This window comes from Solanum stenotomum, chromosome 10 (genome assembly GCF_019186545.1).
Source record: "Solanum stenotomum isolate F172 chromosome 10, ASM1918654v1, whole genome shotgun sequence".
Lineage (NCBI taxonomy): Eukaryota > Viridiplantae > Streptophyta > Magnoliopsida > Solanales > Solanaceae > Solanum > Solanum stenotomum.
Genome location: NC_064291.1, coordinates 4,659,918 through 4,680,436, shown reverse-complemented (window position 1 = coordinate 4,680,436; position 20,519 = coordinate 4,659,918). Strand labels below are relative to the sequence as shown.

Here is a 20,519-nt window from a genome sequence, read left to right as displayed (position 1 = left end):
ACAGATCATTGATCCGTTCATTTATTGACTCACCCTATTAAAAAATTGAAATGATATGTAGAAAAATTGACCCAATCTTGCTAAAATATTTTTAGGAAAAACATTTTAATTCATTATAACTCAACTCATTTTAATTCGAATAAATTTTAAATCGATTAATAAGTTAATATAATATATGAAAGATTTACCTTGGACTTAGTGAATATTATTGGTTGATTTTTCTTGATGTCAAAGGTTGGAATGACAACATTTGTTAAAGCTTGATGCAAACAAGTCTCTCTCAACTTATCTTGCAAAACTTTGTGAAGATATTTTCCATCATATTTGGGAGCAATAATTGGAGGCAATGCACTGTAATTGAAACCAAATTTTTGTATTAAAACATATTTCAATATTGACTTGACCTATACACATATGTTGTTGTAGAATGGAAATAATATGTGGCAGCCCAGTTTGTCAGTGATATTGTTAGCTTGTTGGTAAGACCTATTTATTAATATACCCAACATTTTCCCTGTATTGTGTTGATGTGAGACTTTTTATTTTAAGTTAGGATGTCGCATACATCCTTTCTATGGACTCAATATCCTTGTTGAGGATTTCTTATTTTTTGAGGTTTTCTTATCTTAAGTTGGGGTGTCACATACACCCCCTCAATTGACTCAACGCCCTTGCTGAGGCTTACCCCACCGCATGAGATTTGTCTAGACTCAGCACTACAATTTTTTCCGCTTTATCAGAATTTGCCTAAACTCAGTTGAAGTCAGGGTCACATCGACAAAACAGACACATGATCAGCTCTGATATCATTTGTGACGGTCCAATCCACTAGCGTTATTAATTGGTAAGACTTTCTTATTTGTATACCAAATATCTTTTATATGTTTTACTGATGTGAAACTTCTTATCCTAAGCTTAGATGTCATATAATATTTGGACAACTCATAGTATTTAAAAATAATTATGTACCTAGGTGGGAAAATCCTTGGGCCATGCTCAAAGTAAAAGGATATAATATCTTTGGCAGCACAAAAGGGAAGATTCTTTTCATTTGGAGCAGTGATCATAGTGGCTAATATTCCACTTGTACTTGTACTTGTTCCAGCAATCACATCAAAGTAATCTACAACTCTTGCATCTTTACCATCCAATTCCTGACTCAAAAGTAATCTTTCTCAGGATCGTCGCAATAACGCCTTTTTCGACACGTAACAAAGTCTAATGATAAATCTAACATGAAAGACAGTCACTATTTCTTAATAAACACGATATAGGTTTTAAAGAAGATTTTCATGAAGGATTGTGAGATAACCTTTCAATCTGACAATTTTTTCATATATAGATCGGGTTGTGGACATACGAGATCCTTATAATAGATTTGTTGTCTGATTTATCGTCATAAAAGATTTTTAATAATTAGTTTTGATATGTCATCTTTTTATTTCGATCCCAGCATGATAATCATCAAATAATACAATTCAAATGTAAAAAATATATAGTAATGCCACACCCACACACATACATTTAAAAAAAACATAGTTATGATACGTCGATACCTGAAGTTGTCCTTCAAAAAAAGCAAGACTAGTTGACAATCATTTTTGGAGTACAAAAGCATCGCCTAACAAGCGAGGGTTTATATACTCACATGAAAAGTCTCTGGTTTAAGTTTAAGATAGTCATTTACTCTTTGTAATCGGATTTGTTAGCAGAGTAATCTAACAATTATTAAATTTGTAAGCCGAGCTGGACCCATGTGGGTTAAATGAATCCACTCGATCGAAATATTTTAATATTTTATATAGGTTAAATTTGATAAATTAAAATTAATCATTATCATGTTAAATGAACGCCTATGCAATATTAATCATTAGATATTTTTTACTTAATTTTTTGTTTTGTGTAACCATATATATTATTACAAATGTGTGCACATTTGGTCAATTTTAAGGTTATATCTTATTACTTTCTGTCTATGAATTAATTTTCTCTATTTGTTACTCTTGTTTTTTTCTATTTTAGAGGGCGTTTGACTAAGAGCTTATTTGGATTAATTTATTTTAAATGGTAAAATAACTTTAAAATATTTTTATAGTGTTTGAATAAAATATATAAGTATTTTTAAACATTTGTGTTAAAGTCAAAAAGACAAAAAAATTGTTAAAAATCATGAATTAGAATTCTTAACTATGACTTTTGAGTCAAACAGATGAAAAATAAGTCAAAAATTATAATTAGAATTCCTAATTTATTACTTTTGACCTATAAGTCATAAATCATAATCTCATCCAAAAAAAATTTAATCTTATAAGTTGGTCAAATTGACTTATAAAAGATGTTTGACCAAGTGTATTAGTTTGACTTGACCAAACTTATTTTAAAAAATGAGGCATTTGACTAAATTTTTGGGAGAAAATAAATGTTTTTCCATAGTATGTAGACTAGAAGCTGTTTTCAGAAGCTAAGAAAGTATAAATTTTCTCTTGAAACACTTTAAAGCAAGATACACTTAAAAGTACTTTAAAAAAGTTTGGTCAAATATTAATTGATGCTAAAAAGTTCATTTTTATTTATTGGTTAAAAACAAATTATTTCTCACCAGCAAATACTTTTTTAAAAACACTTTCTAAAAAGACTTTTCACAATAAGTTGATTTTAGAGATTGGCCAAACATATTGAGGATGTCTGATTAATTGTTGGTACCCACTTGCATATAAGTTCACATTAACATGAAGAAATTAATAAGTATTGAATAAATTATTTTTGAAAAAAATAAATCAAAATGTTAGTCGTTAATCTTCCATTCTTTATCTTCACTTGTTTCATTTTCATCATTGTCTCATTCTTCCTTCTCGTTAATTAGTTTCATATTCATTATCTGATTCTTCCCCTTCTCCCCCAATTGATTCATTTTCCTCAGCTTATTTTTCCTCAACAATTACGCTGATAGTTACCTCATCACCGTCAACTTCTTTTAATATGTGTCAATATACCTTCTTAACATTTTGTGCAAATGATGAACAAATATATATTATTTCGTGTATTTAACTTCAATTACATTATATTGTTAATTCACCCTAGTACTATTTTTTTTCTCATTCATCTAGGATATCTAAAGTTCAAGAATCTCTTATATCATATCATAATTATTTGTATAATATTAATTTGGCACTTCAAATTATATATTTTTTTTCTTTTTGCTTAGAAAAGAAAATTCAAATGCCAAAACACAAAATCACGATAATTTATTTAAACATTTAACACAACCAAAAGGTTACATAATCCAAACATACATTACATAGAGAGACATTTCTACTGAAATTTATCCCTCAAACTCCTTTATTTTTGAGGTTGAAATACTTAAATGCGCTCAATCATAAATATTGCAAGCGCTTATTATTTACCATAGTAAGGTTACTAACACAACTCGAGACCTTGAATTAAAAAGACGCTTTGTTTGCTCGGAATTTCTTCCTATCAGAGAGCAATTTTGCAAACCTACAGCAAAATAAACTATTTTAATTAGCAATAAAATAAATTTATAAGAAATCTAATATGAATAATATTGACTGACGAGATATAGTAATATGAAAAAAAAAAGAATTATTTCAACCACCGACAGAATCAAACGCGTCAGAGTTTTACCTCTTTAGAGCTACCTCATAGGTTTCATGATTGTCTTCGGAAACTGATTTCTTCAATAAGTTTTCACCAACTTGTACTAATAATATCATATTAGCCACAGAAGCATCATCAAATTTAGTAGCTGTGCCTGTTAATGCATTTTCCTGGAATTAAATATACTCGTATCGTTAGCAAAGAAAATATGACATGCATATTATAAAATAATAGTAATAATGAAAAAACTACATAATTAGATATACTTCACTATCATATATACTTTTAAAATTTTACGTATCTTACCATTTATTAAGAGTTTTCTACCATATATTAAGAAAAATATACTTAGATATATGTATTTTTGCTACCAGATACACAAAAATAGGGAGAAAAGCAAGCAAGATTAGTATGTATCTGAGATACATGCAAATCGCNTATTAAGAAAAATATACTTAGATATATGTATTATTGCTACCAGATACACAAAAATAGGGAGAAAAGCAAGCGAGATTCGTATGTATCCCAGATTCATGCAAATCGCACTAGATACATGTATCTGTATGCATCTGGTGTGATTCACATGTATCGGGGATACCAAATACATGGGAGAGTGGTAAGCGAGATTGGAGAGAGAGCGAGCAAGATTTGCTAATGTATTCTAGACAGGGGCGGCCCTAGAGGTTGACGAGGGGGTTCACGACAAAAAATTAGTTTCGTTGTATATTTAAGGTAATTTTAAGAATTTTTGTGTTAGCTATATAGTGATTTTGAACCTCCTAAATGTAAGGTTGGCTCAGTGGTTGAGGGGTTCAAAACTCACCTTAAGGATCGAAGATCAAATCTTAGGCAGTACAACTCTTTTTTTTTCTTCCAAACCCCCTATTAATGTAAATCCTGAATCCGTCACTGATCCATGTGAATCCACTTGGATAGAATGTATCTAGAACTAATTACACCTAACTTTGACCATGTATCCTAGATACATCAAAATATGGTAAAATAGGTAATATTGCAAACTAGATTAGTGAGATTTATGTAAGTTCCCGATAATAATAATAATAGTTGGGACTTACTTGAACCCTGAGGTAATTGTTTTGTGAATCAAGAGCTTGAAAAACAGTAGAAAGGTAATAATCATTCATGTAAGAACTTGCTGCACTTCTCATTTCCTGTAAAGGTAACAGCCATTGTAGAATACCCCATTTAGCTGCCTCTTCTGCTGTATAGTTTTTATATAACTCTGAAGTAGTGCCAGTGCCTAATGAGAGCAACAACATTTGTTTGTAATTCAACGACCTAATTGAAGCAAATGCTGGATCCTCTTGTGCAAGTCTCGTTGCAACGCTAATGGATAATAACGACTGCACGTACAACACATAATAGTATTGATTAGATATTTCGAGAAAACATATATGCATGATCGATCAAAAATTGAATCGAAAGTAGTATTAGTACCGGATCACCAGCAGCAACATCACCATCAACAAGATTGAAGTCATATTGATCTCCATTACTAGTATTAGTAGCAAAGTAATGTGGAGGAAAATATGTTGGAGCTGCTGCTGTGGAATAACATATGTCATACATCTTAGCATCCAATTCTGGAGTTTTTGCTAACTGCATTTTTTTAAAAATCCGATCTCATCATCAAAATGTTTTGCTAGATTACATATACATATTTTTAAGATAATATATATTTTTGTATCTATTTACCAAACGTACTAGAAAATATTAAATAACAAATTCACTTGTTTTCAAAAACATTTTTCTTGGTACAAATCATGACTATAATTATTTTGACATACATTTGACTTAGTGAATATTACTGGCTTATTTGTTTTGATGTCAAAGCTTGAGATGGCAACTTCTGTCAAAGCTTGATGCACACGAGTTTCTCCAAGTTTTTCTTGAAGAACTTGCATAAGATATTTTCCATCATATTTTGGGCCAAAAATTTGAAGACCACTGCATAATATAATGTAACCAAATTAAATATAAGTATAAAGAACATAAATCTCATATATTTGGGGTTAATTATATCTTGTCTCAGAAGTTTACTCAATTACGTACAAAAATACTAAATATTTCATTGCTCTCAGATATATTTCTTGGCTGTCCGATATATTGCAAATGATGCATTACTTAATGAGAGGGATGTATCTGAGAGGGGATAGAGATGTATGTGAGAAGAGATCGATTTTTGTAATTTTTTTAATGGTAGGAAATTTTAGAGAATATAATATCTTAAGTTGTGTATTTACTTAAAAAATTATTCTTCTTCTTTCTTTCGGTCCATTTCGAGTTGTTTGACCTATTCTTTATTTTAAGTCCATCTAAGAAAAATGAATTTTTTTCTACTTTTTAGCGACTTTTTGATTTCAACTTTCCAACTTGACATATTTAAGGTCATGATGTCAAATGATATTTTGATACGTTTGACATATCTTCAATTTAATATCAGAAGATTCAAAAATCTTTTTTCACGCTCTTAAACTTTGTATCAAGTTAAAATTAGATAAATAAATTAAAACAAAGGAATATAAATATACCTAGGTTCAAAAATCTTACGTCCATGTTTGAAGTAAAAAGGTATAATATCTTTAGCAGCAGCAAAGGGTCGATTGTTTTCATTTGGAGTAGTTATCATACCAGTCAATAAACCTCCTGTACCTGTTCCTCCAATTACATCAAAGTAATCTGCAAGTCTTGCATCTGTATTATTGTCCACTTCCTGACTCACGGAAAAAAAAGTAAGTCGTATAAATTGAAACATAATGACTCAAAAACAACTCACTTATTAATCAGATACATTTATATAGTGAATTACTCATCTTAAATAAGTTGTATCAGGCTCAGAAAATTATTTTTCAAGTTTATATAGATTTTTCTTAAGTCATCACCAAATAGTTGTGAATCATATGGTTGGGTTAAGTGGCGTATGCAAAATTTTTAGAAAACGTTGTCGATATTTATAGAAGGAAAAATAAATTTTTTAATTATCATACATATAAGAAGGTTTTATCCTTGACTTATTTGTTTAGACTAGCTTTTAAGGTAGAAAAGGTCTTGAGTTCAATTCTACTACAAAATAAACCAAAGAACCAACACGTCAGGGGCGGAGCTACACCTAATTAGCGAGAGTGGTCAGATCATGAAAAACCTTCGTCGGAAAATTTTTGTGAGTATATATGTTAAATATCAAGATTTTTAGATATATACTAATTGTTGAACACCATTGAGATAGCAAAGAAAGCTAGCCCAGTAGTTAATGCGGTTCAAATTTGACTTGGAGGCTTGGGTTTGAGCCCAGACTTAGTCATTTTATTTAAAAAAAATTAGTTCCATTTTTTCTCTTAAAAAAGAGAACAAAAGTTATAGTTCCGTTTTGATAATCTGACCAACAAGGTTTATTTTTTTTTACTTGTCTTAAAGTATGAACATCCTTGACAAAAATCCTGACTCCGTTGCTGCAACACGCCAATAGGTAACTACAGTCAATTAGTAATGTCATTTCGTTAAATATATATATTTAGTAAAAAGTTTCGAGGAAAGGGTAACGCTTGACACCCCTTCATTCAGCGTGGGTCCACTCCTAGCCATGTCTACTAATTCAAAAAGTGTACAAAGTTGGTCAGGGTTTTGTTATGTACCATCTTGTTTTCATATGAAATAAATATTTGTGGAAATATATATACTCCGATATAAAAGTCAGTGAATAAATCAAAAACAATTACTACAAAACTAGTAAATAAGTTGTAACATAAGAAAACCATGATTTATTTGAATAATAATTAGCTTTATCATGACCCTATCGACAATAGAAGTACTATTACTAATCAATCTCACTAATAAGCATAGAAAAAATACAATTCAAGCGTAAAAAAAGAAAAAACTTATTGTAATGTAACACTTACATACATACACGAAAAAATATTTTTGCGATATCTGAAGTTGTCCTTCAAAAAAATAAAGATGGTACCCGGAATGACTATTGTAGTGTCACACTTACGTACATACATAACAAAATATTTTTACGATATCTGAAGAGAAATTCGAGAATGGTAGCCAGAATGATTCCCTTAATTCCACATCCATCAATACTAAGAACAGTCACCATTTCTCCCAACGTAGCAAATGTTGAACAAGTAGTTGCTAACATCATAAAAATTAAAATTGTAAAAGATTTAGTAGTTGCCATTTTGCAGATTATAATTAATAAAAAGTAATATCTCAAAGTGTATTTAATTTTTTTTTGGGTGCTTTGAACATATAACAAGCATGGTATATATAGTCACGTAAACTAGTTGAGAAATTTTATTTTGAGTTTGACATAACCAATAAAAGTTTTTGAGTTTGACATAACCAATAAAAGTTGTATGAAAATCCGTTCAAATTTCGACACGTGGACAGTGGGCCCAATTGAAGGAAAGTGAATTTATAGTTGGTGTGGGCCCGACTAACACAACAAGGAGTCGTTTGATAGAGTGTATTAGAAAAAATAATATATGCATTAGCTTTGTGTAATATTATTAGAAAAAATAATGCATGCATTACTAATACCATGAATTTCGATGTATTAGGAATGCTTAGATTGATTACTGATATAACAATCCCTCAAATTTTTCTCAAAATATTTTCCATTATTCAAAGCTAAAGAGTGTAGAAGGTATTTTTGTAAAAAAATATATTTTTTATAGAAGTTATGTAAGACTTGTTATTTCTAATACATCATATTCAGCAATGTAAAAGAAATAATGCAGCATAACTAATCCAACATTATTAATGTAAACATTACTAATACATTTTATTCAACATTATTCTTATGCGCACTTAAGGGCTAGTTTGGTAGAGTGCATTAGAAAAAAAAAATAATGCATGCACTTATCTTTGTGTATTATTAGTACCTTGTTGGGTACAATTTTTGACATGTGTATAACTAATGCTTATAAATAATACATGGAAATTCATAGCATTAATAATTCAAAGGATTTTAATGCATGCATTGGTACGTTTAAAGACATAATTGCTCATCAAAACCTTATATATCCTTAAAAGCATGAACTCCTAACTTGAATGTCAAATTACTATAATATCCCTAACTTAGGTTGTGACTTTTTCAATGAGTTGTGACTTTTTCGATAAGTTGTGACTTTTTTCGAAGGGTTGTGATTTTTCGATGAGTTGTGACTTTTCCAAAGAGTTGTGACTTTTTCAATAAGTTGTGACTTTTCAAAGAGTTGTGACTTTTTCAATAAGTTGTGACTTTTCCAAAGGGTTGTGACTTCTTGAAAAGGTCATGACTTTTCAGATAAGACACAAAAAACATTTCTTCATTCTACCCTTTGTTGACTATAAATAGAGGGGCTTCCTCTCATTTTTCAGCCACAAGCTTTTTAATCTTCAACTCTTCTTCTTGCATTTTAAATTTTTTTGTGTGATTTATTGTCGTTGAGTGAATTCGAAGTTTAGTGGAAATATGAGGTACCACTATTATGATGAAGTAAGTCATTCCATCCTAAGAGGGTATGTTCCATAACCTCGAGTACTTGAGGAAAATAATTTTGATGATATAATAATTATTCTTTTGCTTAATATATACATTAGTATGTAATGTTTCAATATATGAAGTTAACATGATGTAGTCTAAATTCATTTGTTTTTGTCAACAAATACTCTTGAGATGTAGATTAATGCTTCTGAATATCTTTTCCGAAATTTAGAGAATTTTCACAATAAGTTTTTTATGCTCAAGACAAAAGAATGACTTTATTTATCAATGCTACTTATGTGATTTAAACTCTCATTAAGTTTGCTTCAAAATAGTTATTACTATATAAACATTAATTTCCCTTTTGTTTTACTTATTTACTATTTCTTAATATTAAAGTATTTTAGACGAAGAAAAGTTTATATGTACTCATTTTCATAGCCATAAATATATTTTTGCAACAACTTCTACTTTACAAGAAGTTCAATGATTTTTTGTTGCACAAACTACAACTTGGTGTTCAAGTTGTGAAAAGTCTCAAACTGTTGGAGAAAAAAGATTTGATCAAAAACTTGTTTAAAGAGTCCAAATATGTACTCATTTTCATTGCCATAAATATATTTTTGCAACAACTTCTACTTGACAAGAAGTTCAATGGCTTTTGTTGCACAAACTACTACTTGGTGTTTAAGTTGTGAAAACTCTCAAACTATTGGAGAAAAAAGATTTGATCAAAAACTATTGTTTGAAGAGTCCAAACTAGATTTAATAAGTACTCCTCTGTTTCCAATTTATTGTTGTACTTTTGTTTTTATTCAGTTTAATATGAATGCTCTTTTTTCTTGGTGGTTGGGGGCGCATCTTTATGACCATAAAGTTAAAATACATTTTTATATATTATACATATCCTTAAATTAAAAGTCTTCTTTATTTTATAAAATTTCATATCAAATTAAAATTAGATAAATCTATATCTATCTTATTTTATCTTCTATACTAACTTAAAAGAATGAACTACATAACTTAAATGATAAATTATTATAATACCACTAACTTAAAACACCAAATATAGTATATCTTATATATTTAATATTGTATTTTATTTATTTATTTTATATTATATTAAAAAAGGGACCTTTTCACATTAAAGGGTTGTGACATTTCCAAAGAGTTATAACTTTTTCGATGAGTTGTAACCCTTTCGAAGGGTTGTGATATAGGGTTGCGACATTTCAGAAAAGTTGTGACTTTTCCGTAGGATTGTGACATTTCCAAACAGCTATGGCTTTTCTGATGAGTTGTGACCTTTTTGAAGGGTTGTGACACTTTTTTGATAACAATAAGCATTTTTTATGCACTACCCTTTGTTGGCGCTATAAAAAGAGGGGTTTTCTCAAATTTTTAAACTATAATATTTTGAAGTTTTTCATTGTTGTTGTTCTTTTTCTTAGAGCATCCAATTTAGTATTTCTTCTATATTTTATATATTTACTTATTAATTTATGTTATATTATATTATATTAAAAGAAGACAGCATTTCACATTGAATGGTTACGACTTTTCCAAAGAGTTTTGACTTTTCCGATGAGTTGTGCCCTTTTCTAATGGTTGTAACTTTTATGATACGAAACAATATGCGCATTCTCATACTACCCTTTGTTAACTATATATGAAGGGGTTTCTTCACATTTTTAAACTACGGTTTTTTTTATGTTTTCTATTCTTCTATTCTTAAAAACTCACGTTTGATTTTCAGACGTTGACAATCTCAAAGTTCAATAAAATTTGAACACTCCCTAACATGAATGTTAATTAATATATTACTCCAACTAATAATATCCAATTTAGTATATCTTTTATATTTTACATCAATATTTATTTATAGTATATCATATTAAAAGTAAAAACTCCAACAATACAATAATAACTAAGTAATGCACTTTAGGGGAGGAAGGAGAAAATATATTTAAGAGGAGGTGTAACTAAAAGATTTTAAAAGTGACTAACTTTCAGTAGTAATTATAAGAAAGCTTACATCCATTATTCATAGAAACTTATACTTTATCATTTATTTTATAATTGTTTACTTAATTTTTTAATTTAATAATATTCACATTATTTTTAACGTAATACATTATTTGATATTCACGTGCAATACACGTGCGTCAAAACTAGTATATATATGTGTGTGTGTGTTATTAAAAACGTGGAATTAGTTGAAGTGTATTATTAAAAACGTGTTAGATTTTTAAATTACAAGGTGGTACTATTTATTATTATTACGAGTCTCAGGAAGCAAAGTCCTTTGGATTTTATAAATTGATTAGATTAGATTCTCTTACACATGTTAGTCTATTAGTGATGTTTACCTCACTCACTTTGCACCGCAACTGTCGTTAGTTATGTTTACCTTTCCTTTTTCTATTCTTTATTAGTAATATATAATATATATGTGTGATGAGACTTGAAATTGTTTAGCACCGCAAATGTCCTTGTTGAACTCGGACTAAGTGATAGACACAACCCTTCAAAACTAACTTTCTCGCCTTAATGTACGAAATGAAACGACCCTTAGGCACTGATGAACTACTACTCCACTCTATGACTGACTCATTCGGAAACTGAAACTTTTTAGAGATAAACTCTAACGCACGAGATGAGTGTGAAAGAAATGAGAAATCTTCCTAAATGTCGTAGCCTCCCAATTATAGATGTGGCGCGCTTCACACCAATAACTAGGACTCTATAGGCACGGCTTCATAGACTCCCTAGGACTCTTGAACTCTGGGCTCTGATACCAAGTTTGTCATGCCCCGAGCCTATACCCTGGGTGGGACTGGCACTCGAAGACCATTGTTGGCCCCAAGCGAACCCTTGGCCTGGCTTTCTTAACTCAGTGCAATAACTCCATGCAATGAAAGGTCATAAAACAACCTAACTGATAAAAATCTAGCCAAAAAGGCAACTCGAGTCTCAAAATAGAATATTTTTATATATATACATAGATGAGAGACTCAATACTAACTGACTGACTATCTATGAAACCTCTATAACACTGAGATGGATGTTGGGACAGACCCCGCAACATCCTAATAAAACAAAACTAGGAACACAAAATAACAGAGTCCTCCGGAAAGCAAAGAGGCTCACCACTGACTCTGGAGTGCTTAGCTGGATCAACGGCGTGCTGGATGCTGATCCTGGGTACCTGCGTCTGCATCTTCACAAGATGCAGGCCAACTGGCATCAGTACATTGAATGTACGAGTATGTGAGCTGGAAAGCTAAGCAACATAGGCTAGAAGGAAATCTGGAAGAAACTGAATAACTTACCTGACTCAACTCAACTCAACCTGACTGACTCATTTCAATATAAGGCAATTTAAAACAAGTGCAATATAAAGAAATGTTGTTTAAAACATGCTATAAACTCTGTGTGTATACAAAGATACAATAAGTCTGAGATGTATGTAGAAATACAAATGAACTGATGTATTTAAAGATACAATAATTGTTGTGGGAGTTTCTCTAACCGATAACCATCACATAAGAGCTATAGTGATGATACAGCGATCAACCTCACGCTACCAGAGCATCCTATTCCCGGCCAAAGGTATAGGACCTGAACTGCCTAATGGATCCACTAGTCTAATTTGAAAAGGATTCATCTAAAAAGTATGAACCTCTTCTACCCATGATGGCTACATGGTTCTATGGGGGCTGTGAGTCCTTTGAACGCTCCTCCAATTCGGTGCTCAATACTACTCCCAAAAATGTACTGGCTCTTATGTTTTTAAAACATATTTCTTTCTGCTGATTTGAGATAATTACTCAAAAACTTAGCTCAAAGGCTATCTTGGAAATCTCAGTTTCCTCTCTTGCTTCATTTAGAAAGCGATTACTCTTTTCTGGAAAACTAGCTCAAAGGCTCTTTGGAGATCTCAGTTTCCAATATTGTTTAAATGTGAAAACATTTCTTTAAAACTTCTTTGGGAATACTTAGATCCCTAATAACTTTTGAGTAATGAACTCAACTTTATACTCTTGGCTTAACTTGAAACTTGAGCCTTAAAAACGAAGTTAAAACGTTCAATAAAGACTCTTGAACAACTTTAAAGACTTGCTTTGACTTACTTCTTAACTTCTAAGCTTGACTCTAACTTCACTTGACTTTGATCCAAACTTTCCTCGAATTGGATTATGAACTCAAGGGTAATGATCTCATGTTTATGGATGAGTTTGGGATGTTTAGATGTACCTTAGAGTGTTGAAAACAACTATAAAACATATGTACATTACCAAGGAACATGTATGAAAAAGTGGGGAAGGATTGGCGTCCTTAGCGGTCTGAGAGGCGCGGGGCGCCAGCCCTCAAAGTTCAGAAGGCCTGGTGGGGCGCTCTGCATGGCGCGCCGCCCCAAGGGTGAGAGTTCAGAAACTCTTTTGGGGCGCGCTGGCTGGCACGACGCCCCAACCTTTTTCCCCAAAAAATCTGACTTTTATCCCTTGTTTTTCCAACTCTAAACCTTCTTAACTTCAAAGGTTCTAGCCCCAAACACTTAGAATCATAAAACCCCTCAACATACAATAGATTCAACTCGAAAACACAACCGGAAACATGTCTCAAATCAACAAGAAACTTCAACACAACCACAAGACTTCAACAAACACAACCAATCTTTTTCTCGAAATTAAAAGGAGTTTGGCGTGTGGGGGAATGAACCAACCCAACACTATGATCTCACATACCTTAATAGGGATCACCCCCGACGAAAACCATGACGATCTTGACGAACCTTGCTTCTTCTTCTCTTTCTCCTCTTCTTTCTCTTCACTCACAACCCTAACTCTCACTTTTTAAAAGGGAAAACTGAATTAAAATCAGTCTAGACCCTTAATATAACCAACATAAATGGTTAGGGAAAAGACCAAAATACCCCTACAAAATTCGGGTTGACTTCCCTGTGCCAACAGCCCAACTTCCAAAGGGCATAACTCACTCATACGAACTCGAAATCGAGCAAACTCGGCGGCGTTGGAAAGATCATTCCAAGGGATTTCCGAAAATAACTGGAAATACACCCTAAATCATCTTGAGCTAGGAGTTATGACTGTTTGAAGTTGACCAAAAACTCATTTTTTCCATACTTAACTAAATTTCCAGATTCTGAATTCTTCCAAAAATGACTATTTCCAATTTCAAGCTTCTTCATAGTTATTTCAAATTGTACAATGTTACATGTTTACCCACCACAAAATCGATAGGCATGCAAAAAAATAAGAATCATGGTTTGAGAAATTATTTTTTCTATACTCTTTATCGATGAAAGTGTAGAAAAATAAAAAATGAAATGTCTTAAGCCAACATATTTGTGATGTAGTGGTAGAATACTACCCACTCACGGTACTTATAATCTAGATTGTATTTTTCATATGATGCATTTTATAATTGCATAATTTAGGAAAATTGATAAATTGAATATTATTATTTTTACAAAATCAACCGATAAATGTATTGTTATCTGAGCCAACATCTTAATGGTGTTCCTGAACTCTGCATTCGACACTTCTTGATCAGGGTCTGGAGGAGTTGCGTTTACATTCCTAGCGTTAGCTCTACGAGGAGGCATGATCACTGAAACGTAGAACGTTGAGTTAGAATGGAATTAGATCATACCTTACACACGATAAAAATAACAAGAAAATGAAGATTTTTCCTAAGACACTTTGTAGCCTCCCTCTCATTAGATGTGGTGCGCACTACACATCCATGAAAAGGGCTCTACCTAGTGCGGCTTTTCAGACATCCTAGGACACTTAAACCTAGTGCTCTAATACCAAGTTTGTCACACCCCGAGACTACCCTCAAGATGCGAACACGGGGCCTAGGACCACAAGTGATCTCAAGCTAACCCTGTTGGCATGATCATGAGCATACTAAAGATAATAAACTGATGCGGAAGCTAAATCATATATAAATAAAATGAAAAGATGGGGAATGCTCATATACTATAACTGAGATATATGAAAACTGATGAGTTTAATACAAAGAAGTTATTAACTCAATTGCTATTACGATATCAAACTTTATAAAGGACCTTTTACCCCCTGCACTATTTAATAGTGTATTTTAAAGGTATATATGTGCCTACTTGGACATCATAAATATTGCATCATTATAAATAGTAACGTGTCCACCATCAACAAGATGGAACTCATATTGATCTCCATTACTAGTATAATCTTGTGCTACAATCTTACTGATTGCATGTCCAATTTTCATCCTAGATTGTGAACGAAAAACTTTATACTTATAAAAACCGATGATTTAATACTCTGTGTATAAGCTAAAATTCTATACACTAAATCATCTACAATATACGAATATATGATCGATCTATTAAACCCGAATAAATAATTATTCTATAATAAATATTATATCTGAATACGTGATTATTAGTATATATCTATCCCAACAATCTATTAAGAAATTGACTTGTTTTCGAAAATATTTTTCTTGGTACAAATCACTATAATTATTTTGACTGGCTTTTGGGAGCTGCTGCTGTGGAATAACATGTCATACATCTTAGCATCCAATTCTGGAGAGTTTGCTAACTGCATTTTAAAAATGTTTTGTTAGATTACATATACATATTTTTAAGATAATATATATATATATATCAAACGTACTAGAAAATAAATAAGAAATTCACTTATTTTCAAAAACATTTTTCTTGGTACAAATCAGTATAATTATTTTGACTTACATTTGACTTAGTGAATATTACTGTCTTATTTGTTTTGATGTCAAACCTTGATGCAAACAAGTTTCTCCAAGTTTTTCTTGAAGAACTTGCATAAGATATTTTCCATTATATTTTGGGCCAGAAATTTGACCACTGCATAATATAATGTAACCAAATTAAATATAAGTATAAAGAACAGAAATCTCATATATTTGGGGTTAATTTGTCCTATCTCAGAAGTTTACTCAATTACGTACAAAAATACTAAACATTTCATTGCTCTCGGATATATTCCTTGGTTGTCCGATACATTGCAAATGATGCATTACTTAATGGGAGGGATGTATCTGAGAGGGGATAAAGATGTATCTGAGAAGAGATTTTTGTAATTTTTTAATGGTAGGAAATTTTAGAGAATATAATATCTTAATTAAGTTGTATTTTTTCCTAAATATAATTCATTACTCAAAACATATTCTCCTTCTTTCTTTTGAGTTGTTTGACCTAATTTTTTTTAGTCCATCTAAGAACAATGTACTCCATCTGTCCCATTTTAGGTGGCACTTTTCGGATTTCGAGATTCAAACAAGTCTATCTTTGATCGTAATTTTTTTATAGATTTTTTAAACATTCTGAATTATCAATTATTGTGACTTGTAGTACTTTTTACGTAATTTACAAGTATATATAAATTTCATTTCAAAAAAATTGCAGATTTCATGCGCAAATTCTAGGTCAAACTTAAATTGTTTGACTCTCGAAAAATGAAAAGTGCCACATAAATTGGAACAAAGAGAGTAAGTAATTGTTTTTACTTTATAGTGACTCTTTGATTTCAACTTTCAACTAGATATATTTAAGACCACAATATTAAATATTGATACATTTGACATATCTTCAATTTAATATCTGAAGAGTCAAAATCTTTTTTCACACTCTTAAACTCCGTATCAAATTAAAATTAGATAAATAAATTAAAACAGAGGAATATAAATATGTATATCTACCTAGAATTAAAAATCTGAGGGCCATGTTCGAAGTAAAAGGGTACAATATCTTTGGCAGCAGCAAAGGGCCGATTGTTTTCATTTGGAGTAGTTATCATAGCAGTCAATAAACCTCCTGTATTTGTTCCTCCAATTACATCAAAGTAATCTGCAAATCTTGCATCTGTATTATTGTCCACTTCCTAGCTCGAAAACAAAAGTAAGTCATATAAATATAATTCAGAAATAACTCACTTATTAATCAGATAGTACATTTATATATTAAAAAAAAATAGTAAATAAGTTGTAACATAAGAAAATCATGATTTATTTGAATAATAATTAGCTTTATCATGACTCTATCGATAATAGAAGTACTATTACTAATCATTATCACTAATAAGCATCGAAAAAATACAATTCAAGCGTAAAAAAAGAAAAAAACTATTGTAATGTCACACTTACATACATACACAAAAAAATATTTTTACGATACCTGAAGTTGTCCTTCAAGAAAATCAAGAATGGTACCCGAAATGACTACAGTAGTATCACACTTACGTACATACATTACAAAATATTTTTACGATACTTGAAGTTGTCCTTCAGGAAATTCAAGAATGACACCCAGAACGATTCCCTTGACTGCACCTCCATCAATACTAAGAACAGTCACCATTTCTCCCAACGTAGCAAATGTTGAACTAGTAGTTACTAATATCATAAAAATTAAAATTAAAAAAAGATTTAGTAGTTTTTTTTTTTTTAACCCTCCCTAGGAGCTTCCACCCCTTTTGCTCCCTTGGTGACTCCTCGCAACCTTCGAGTTGGAAGTGAGGGGTGCTTACCATCCGAGCAACTCCCTCTCGTCGATTGAGTAGTTGCCATTTTGCAGATTATAATTAATAAAAACTAATATGTTCAAAGTGTTTTAAATTTTGTTGGTGCTTTGAGCATATAACAAGCATGGTATATATAGGCACGTAAACAAGTTGAGAAATTTTATTTTGAGTTTGACATAACCAATAAAAATTGTATGAAAATCCGTTCAAATTTCGACACATGGATAGTGGGCACAATTGAAGGAAAGTGAATTTATAGTTGGTGTGGGCCCGACTAACACAACACGGAATCGTTTGATAAGAGTGTATTAAAAAAATATATATATGCATTAATTTTGTATAATATTATTAAAAAAAATAATGCATACATTACTAATACTATAAATTTCGATGTATTAGAAATGCTTAGATTGATTACTGATGTTTACCTCTCCCTCGCACCTCACTCACTTTGCACCGCAACTGTCGTTAGTGATGTTTACCTTTCCTTTTTCTATTCTTTATTAGTATTATATAATATATATGTGTGATGAGACTTGAAATTGTTTAGCACACCACCTCTTTATTTTTAAAAGAATAAATAAAATCCTCATTCCGATATAAAAAACGATCTTTGAGCTTGATTTGACAAATTAAGTTAACGAAGAAATTTAAGCTTTGTGGTTTTAAATTAAAAATGTATTAAAATATGAATTTTTTAAATCTTATGATATCAAACATATCAGAGTTGATAAGAAGAGAGATATTTTTTTTTAATGGACTAACATGACAAATAAAACAAACAAAGGAGTAATGATGATAACAATAAAAGTGGCAATGACCCAGATATATATATGGATTGATTATCATATGACAATGAAATTATGGACAGAGATATCGAGAAATTGAAAATAAAGTCAAAATCGTCGTTGGCCAAGGACTTAGAAACCTTGTAAATTGTAATTTAACCCTCCCACACCTAACAATATTATTTCCACATATTTGGTGCCCCATGAGTTACTCCCATCTCCACGTTTTGGGTACGTCTCCATCTCACTAGAGTGTGATTTCGGCTTCTTGTGCATGCGCTAAAGGTTGTTTGATAGTTGAATTAGAAATGAATATACCTGTATTATATTCTGCATAAATAATAACACGTTTGATAATTGGTTAGGAGTTTAGTTTTTCATAAATAAAATTAATAAAATAAATAATTGATCCCTACCTAAAATAATACACAAGTTCTCTCATTACTAATACTTGCATGCTCTAACCTGCAAAGTGTGGTAGGACTCACCCAGGTAAGTGTTGCGGTGGACAAGAGGGTCACTTCATCATGGCTGATTTAGTTGAGTTAGACATGGTAGATTTTGATGTCATTCTAGGTATGGATGTAATGACCCTAAAGGTCATTTTTGGAAATTTTCATAAAATGATCGTTTTATCCCTCCCGATAGTTGCCCCGAGTCCTAATTGTTGTATTTTCGAAGTTGGTTCAAAGGAAAAATTGATGAAAAGTTGAGTTTTTAAGAGTTAAAGTTGGGTTAAAAGTGCTATTTCGAGTCATTTGGAGTTTTGAGACTCGAATCGGATTTCCGTCAATTCCAGCAGTTTTAGAATGCCGAAACGGTTCTATGAGAATTTAAGGAGTCGAATTTGGAGTTAAAACGAAGATTTGAGGTCCTAAGTTGCTAAAGTTGTGAAATTTTGATCAAGAGTTGACTTTGGTCAACAAACGAGGTTCCGGTGCTCGAAATGGAATTCCGAGGGCACCGTTGGATTCAGGGGGTGATTCTAAGTCTAGAATGAGTCTTGGTTGAATTTTTAGAGGCCCCGAGTGCGTTTCGAGTATTTGAGCCTAAAGTTAGTTTCTTGATGCCTTATCGGATACCGGGTCAAGGAGACCTCGAATTCAAATTACGACGATTTCATTGAGTCCGAAATGTCTTTTTCAAGCTAGTAGCATATTTGGTTTGTGTTCGGAAAGTGCCAAATGAGTTTTGGATGAGCTTTTAAGCTTCTTGGATGCTTTGACACTATTTCAGCAAATTGTGGCAGCTAAAGGGTTCATTATTAGTTTTAAAGGTCGAAAAATTATTCCGAAGGTTCTGAAATTTTGAGCATGAATTATAGGACTTATCTGCAAATTTTAGTGCATTTTCGCTAACCCGAGATTGGACTTTTATCGCAAATAAGAAATAATTGTTACCGAGTAGAAATGATATTTGACTGGGCAAACGAGCACGAAATTGAGCTCCAATTGAACGAGCAGGTCCGTATCATTATTTAAGACATTTACAAAAAAGAATCGGGTCATGTCATTATAGTATGAGGAAATTACGGCCTTTTTAGTGAAAGATTAACTACTGTTTTTCTGCTGCATAACAGCCATGTACTGTTATAAAAATCTAAGACTGTTCATTTGGTATTTTGAGCATATCGGGAGTTCTAGAGATCGGAATGGAGTGATTCTTATGGGTTTCTTCTCGTATTAATATGAGGGTTAGTATTCAACCTTCAATTTGACATTTTCTCATAATTTCTTTATCTGGTTTTTTTTCCCTATCCGTAAATCTCTTGGGAAAAATTGGGGTTTTATCGATTTGGACTCCCTTTTTGATGAAAAAGGTATATTTACGATCCTTATGTTATGGGTAAACTGATTTTAACATAAAATTATTGATTCATCGATTGTTTTCATCATATTAACCGCGTACAATTTGGACTTTCCCGGTAAAGTTAAAGTTTGATAAATTGAGAATTTCAAGGTCGATCTTAACTCCGTTTTTGATGAAATTTCATATTTGAACTTATCTAAGCATGGGTAAGATGTTTTTCAAGAGATATTTCATTTT

The 20,519-nt window shown here is 31.5% G+C and overlaps 1 protein-coding gene and 1 pseudogene across 4 annotated transcripts in view; both read right to left on the bottom strand.

Annotated features, from left to right (window-relative positions):
• Positions 1-1,756, bottom strand: part of LOC125841695 (patatin-2-Kuras 1-like) — a 7,618-nt pseudogene extending 5,862 nt beyond the window's left edge.
• Positions 1,757-3,231: 1,475 nt separating this feature from the next.
• Positions 3,232-20,519, bottom strand: part of LOC125843363 (probable inactive patatin-3-Kuras 1) — a 49,765-nt gene continuing 32,477 nt past the window's right edge. The window contains exons 3-8 of one of the 4 annotated variants that reach the window (XM_049522616.1): positions 16,865-16,976; positions 5,427-5,586; positions 5,077-5,238; positions 4,695-4,982; positions 3,646-3,788; positions 3,232-3,498 (exon numbers count right to left, since the gene is read on the bottom strand). In XM_049522616.1, coding sequence (XP_049378573.1) covers positions 3,441-3,498; positions 3,646-3,788; positions 4,695-4,982; positions 5,077-5,238; positions 5,427-5,586; positions 16,865-16,976 — 923 coding nt within the window. In that variant the 3' untranslated portion in view covers positions 3,232-3,440. The remainder of the gene's footprint in view (positions 3,499-3,645; positions 3,789-4,694; positions 4,983-5,076; positions 5,239-5,426; positions 5,587-16,864; positions 16,977-20,519) is intronic. The other 3 variants (XM_049522613.1, XM_049522615.1, XM_049522614.1) reach the window with 3 other exon arrangements.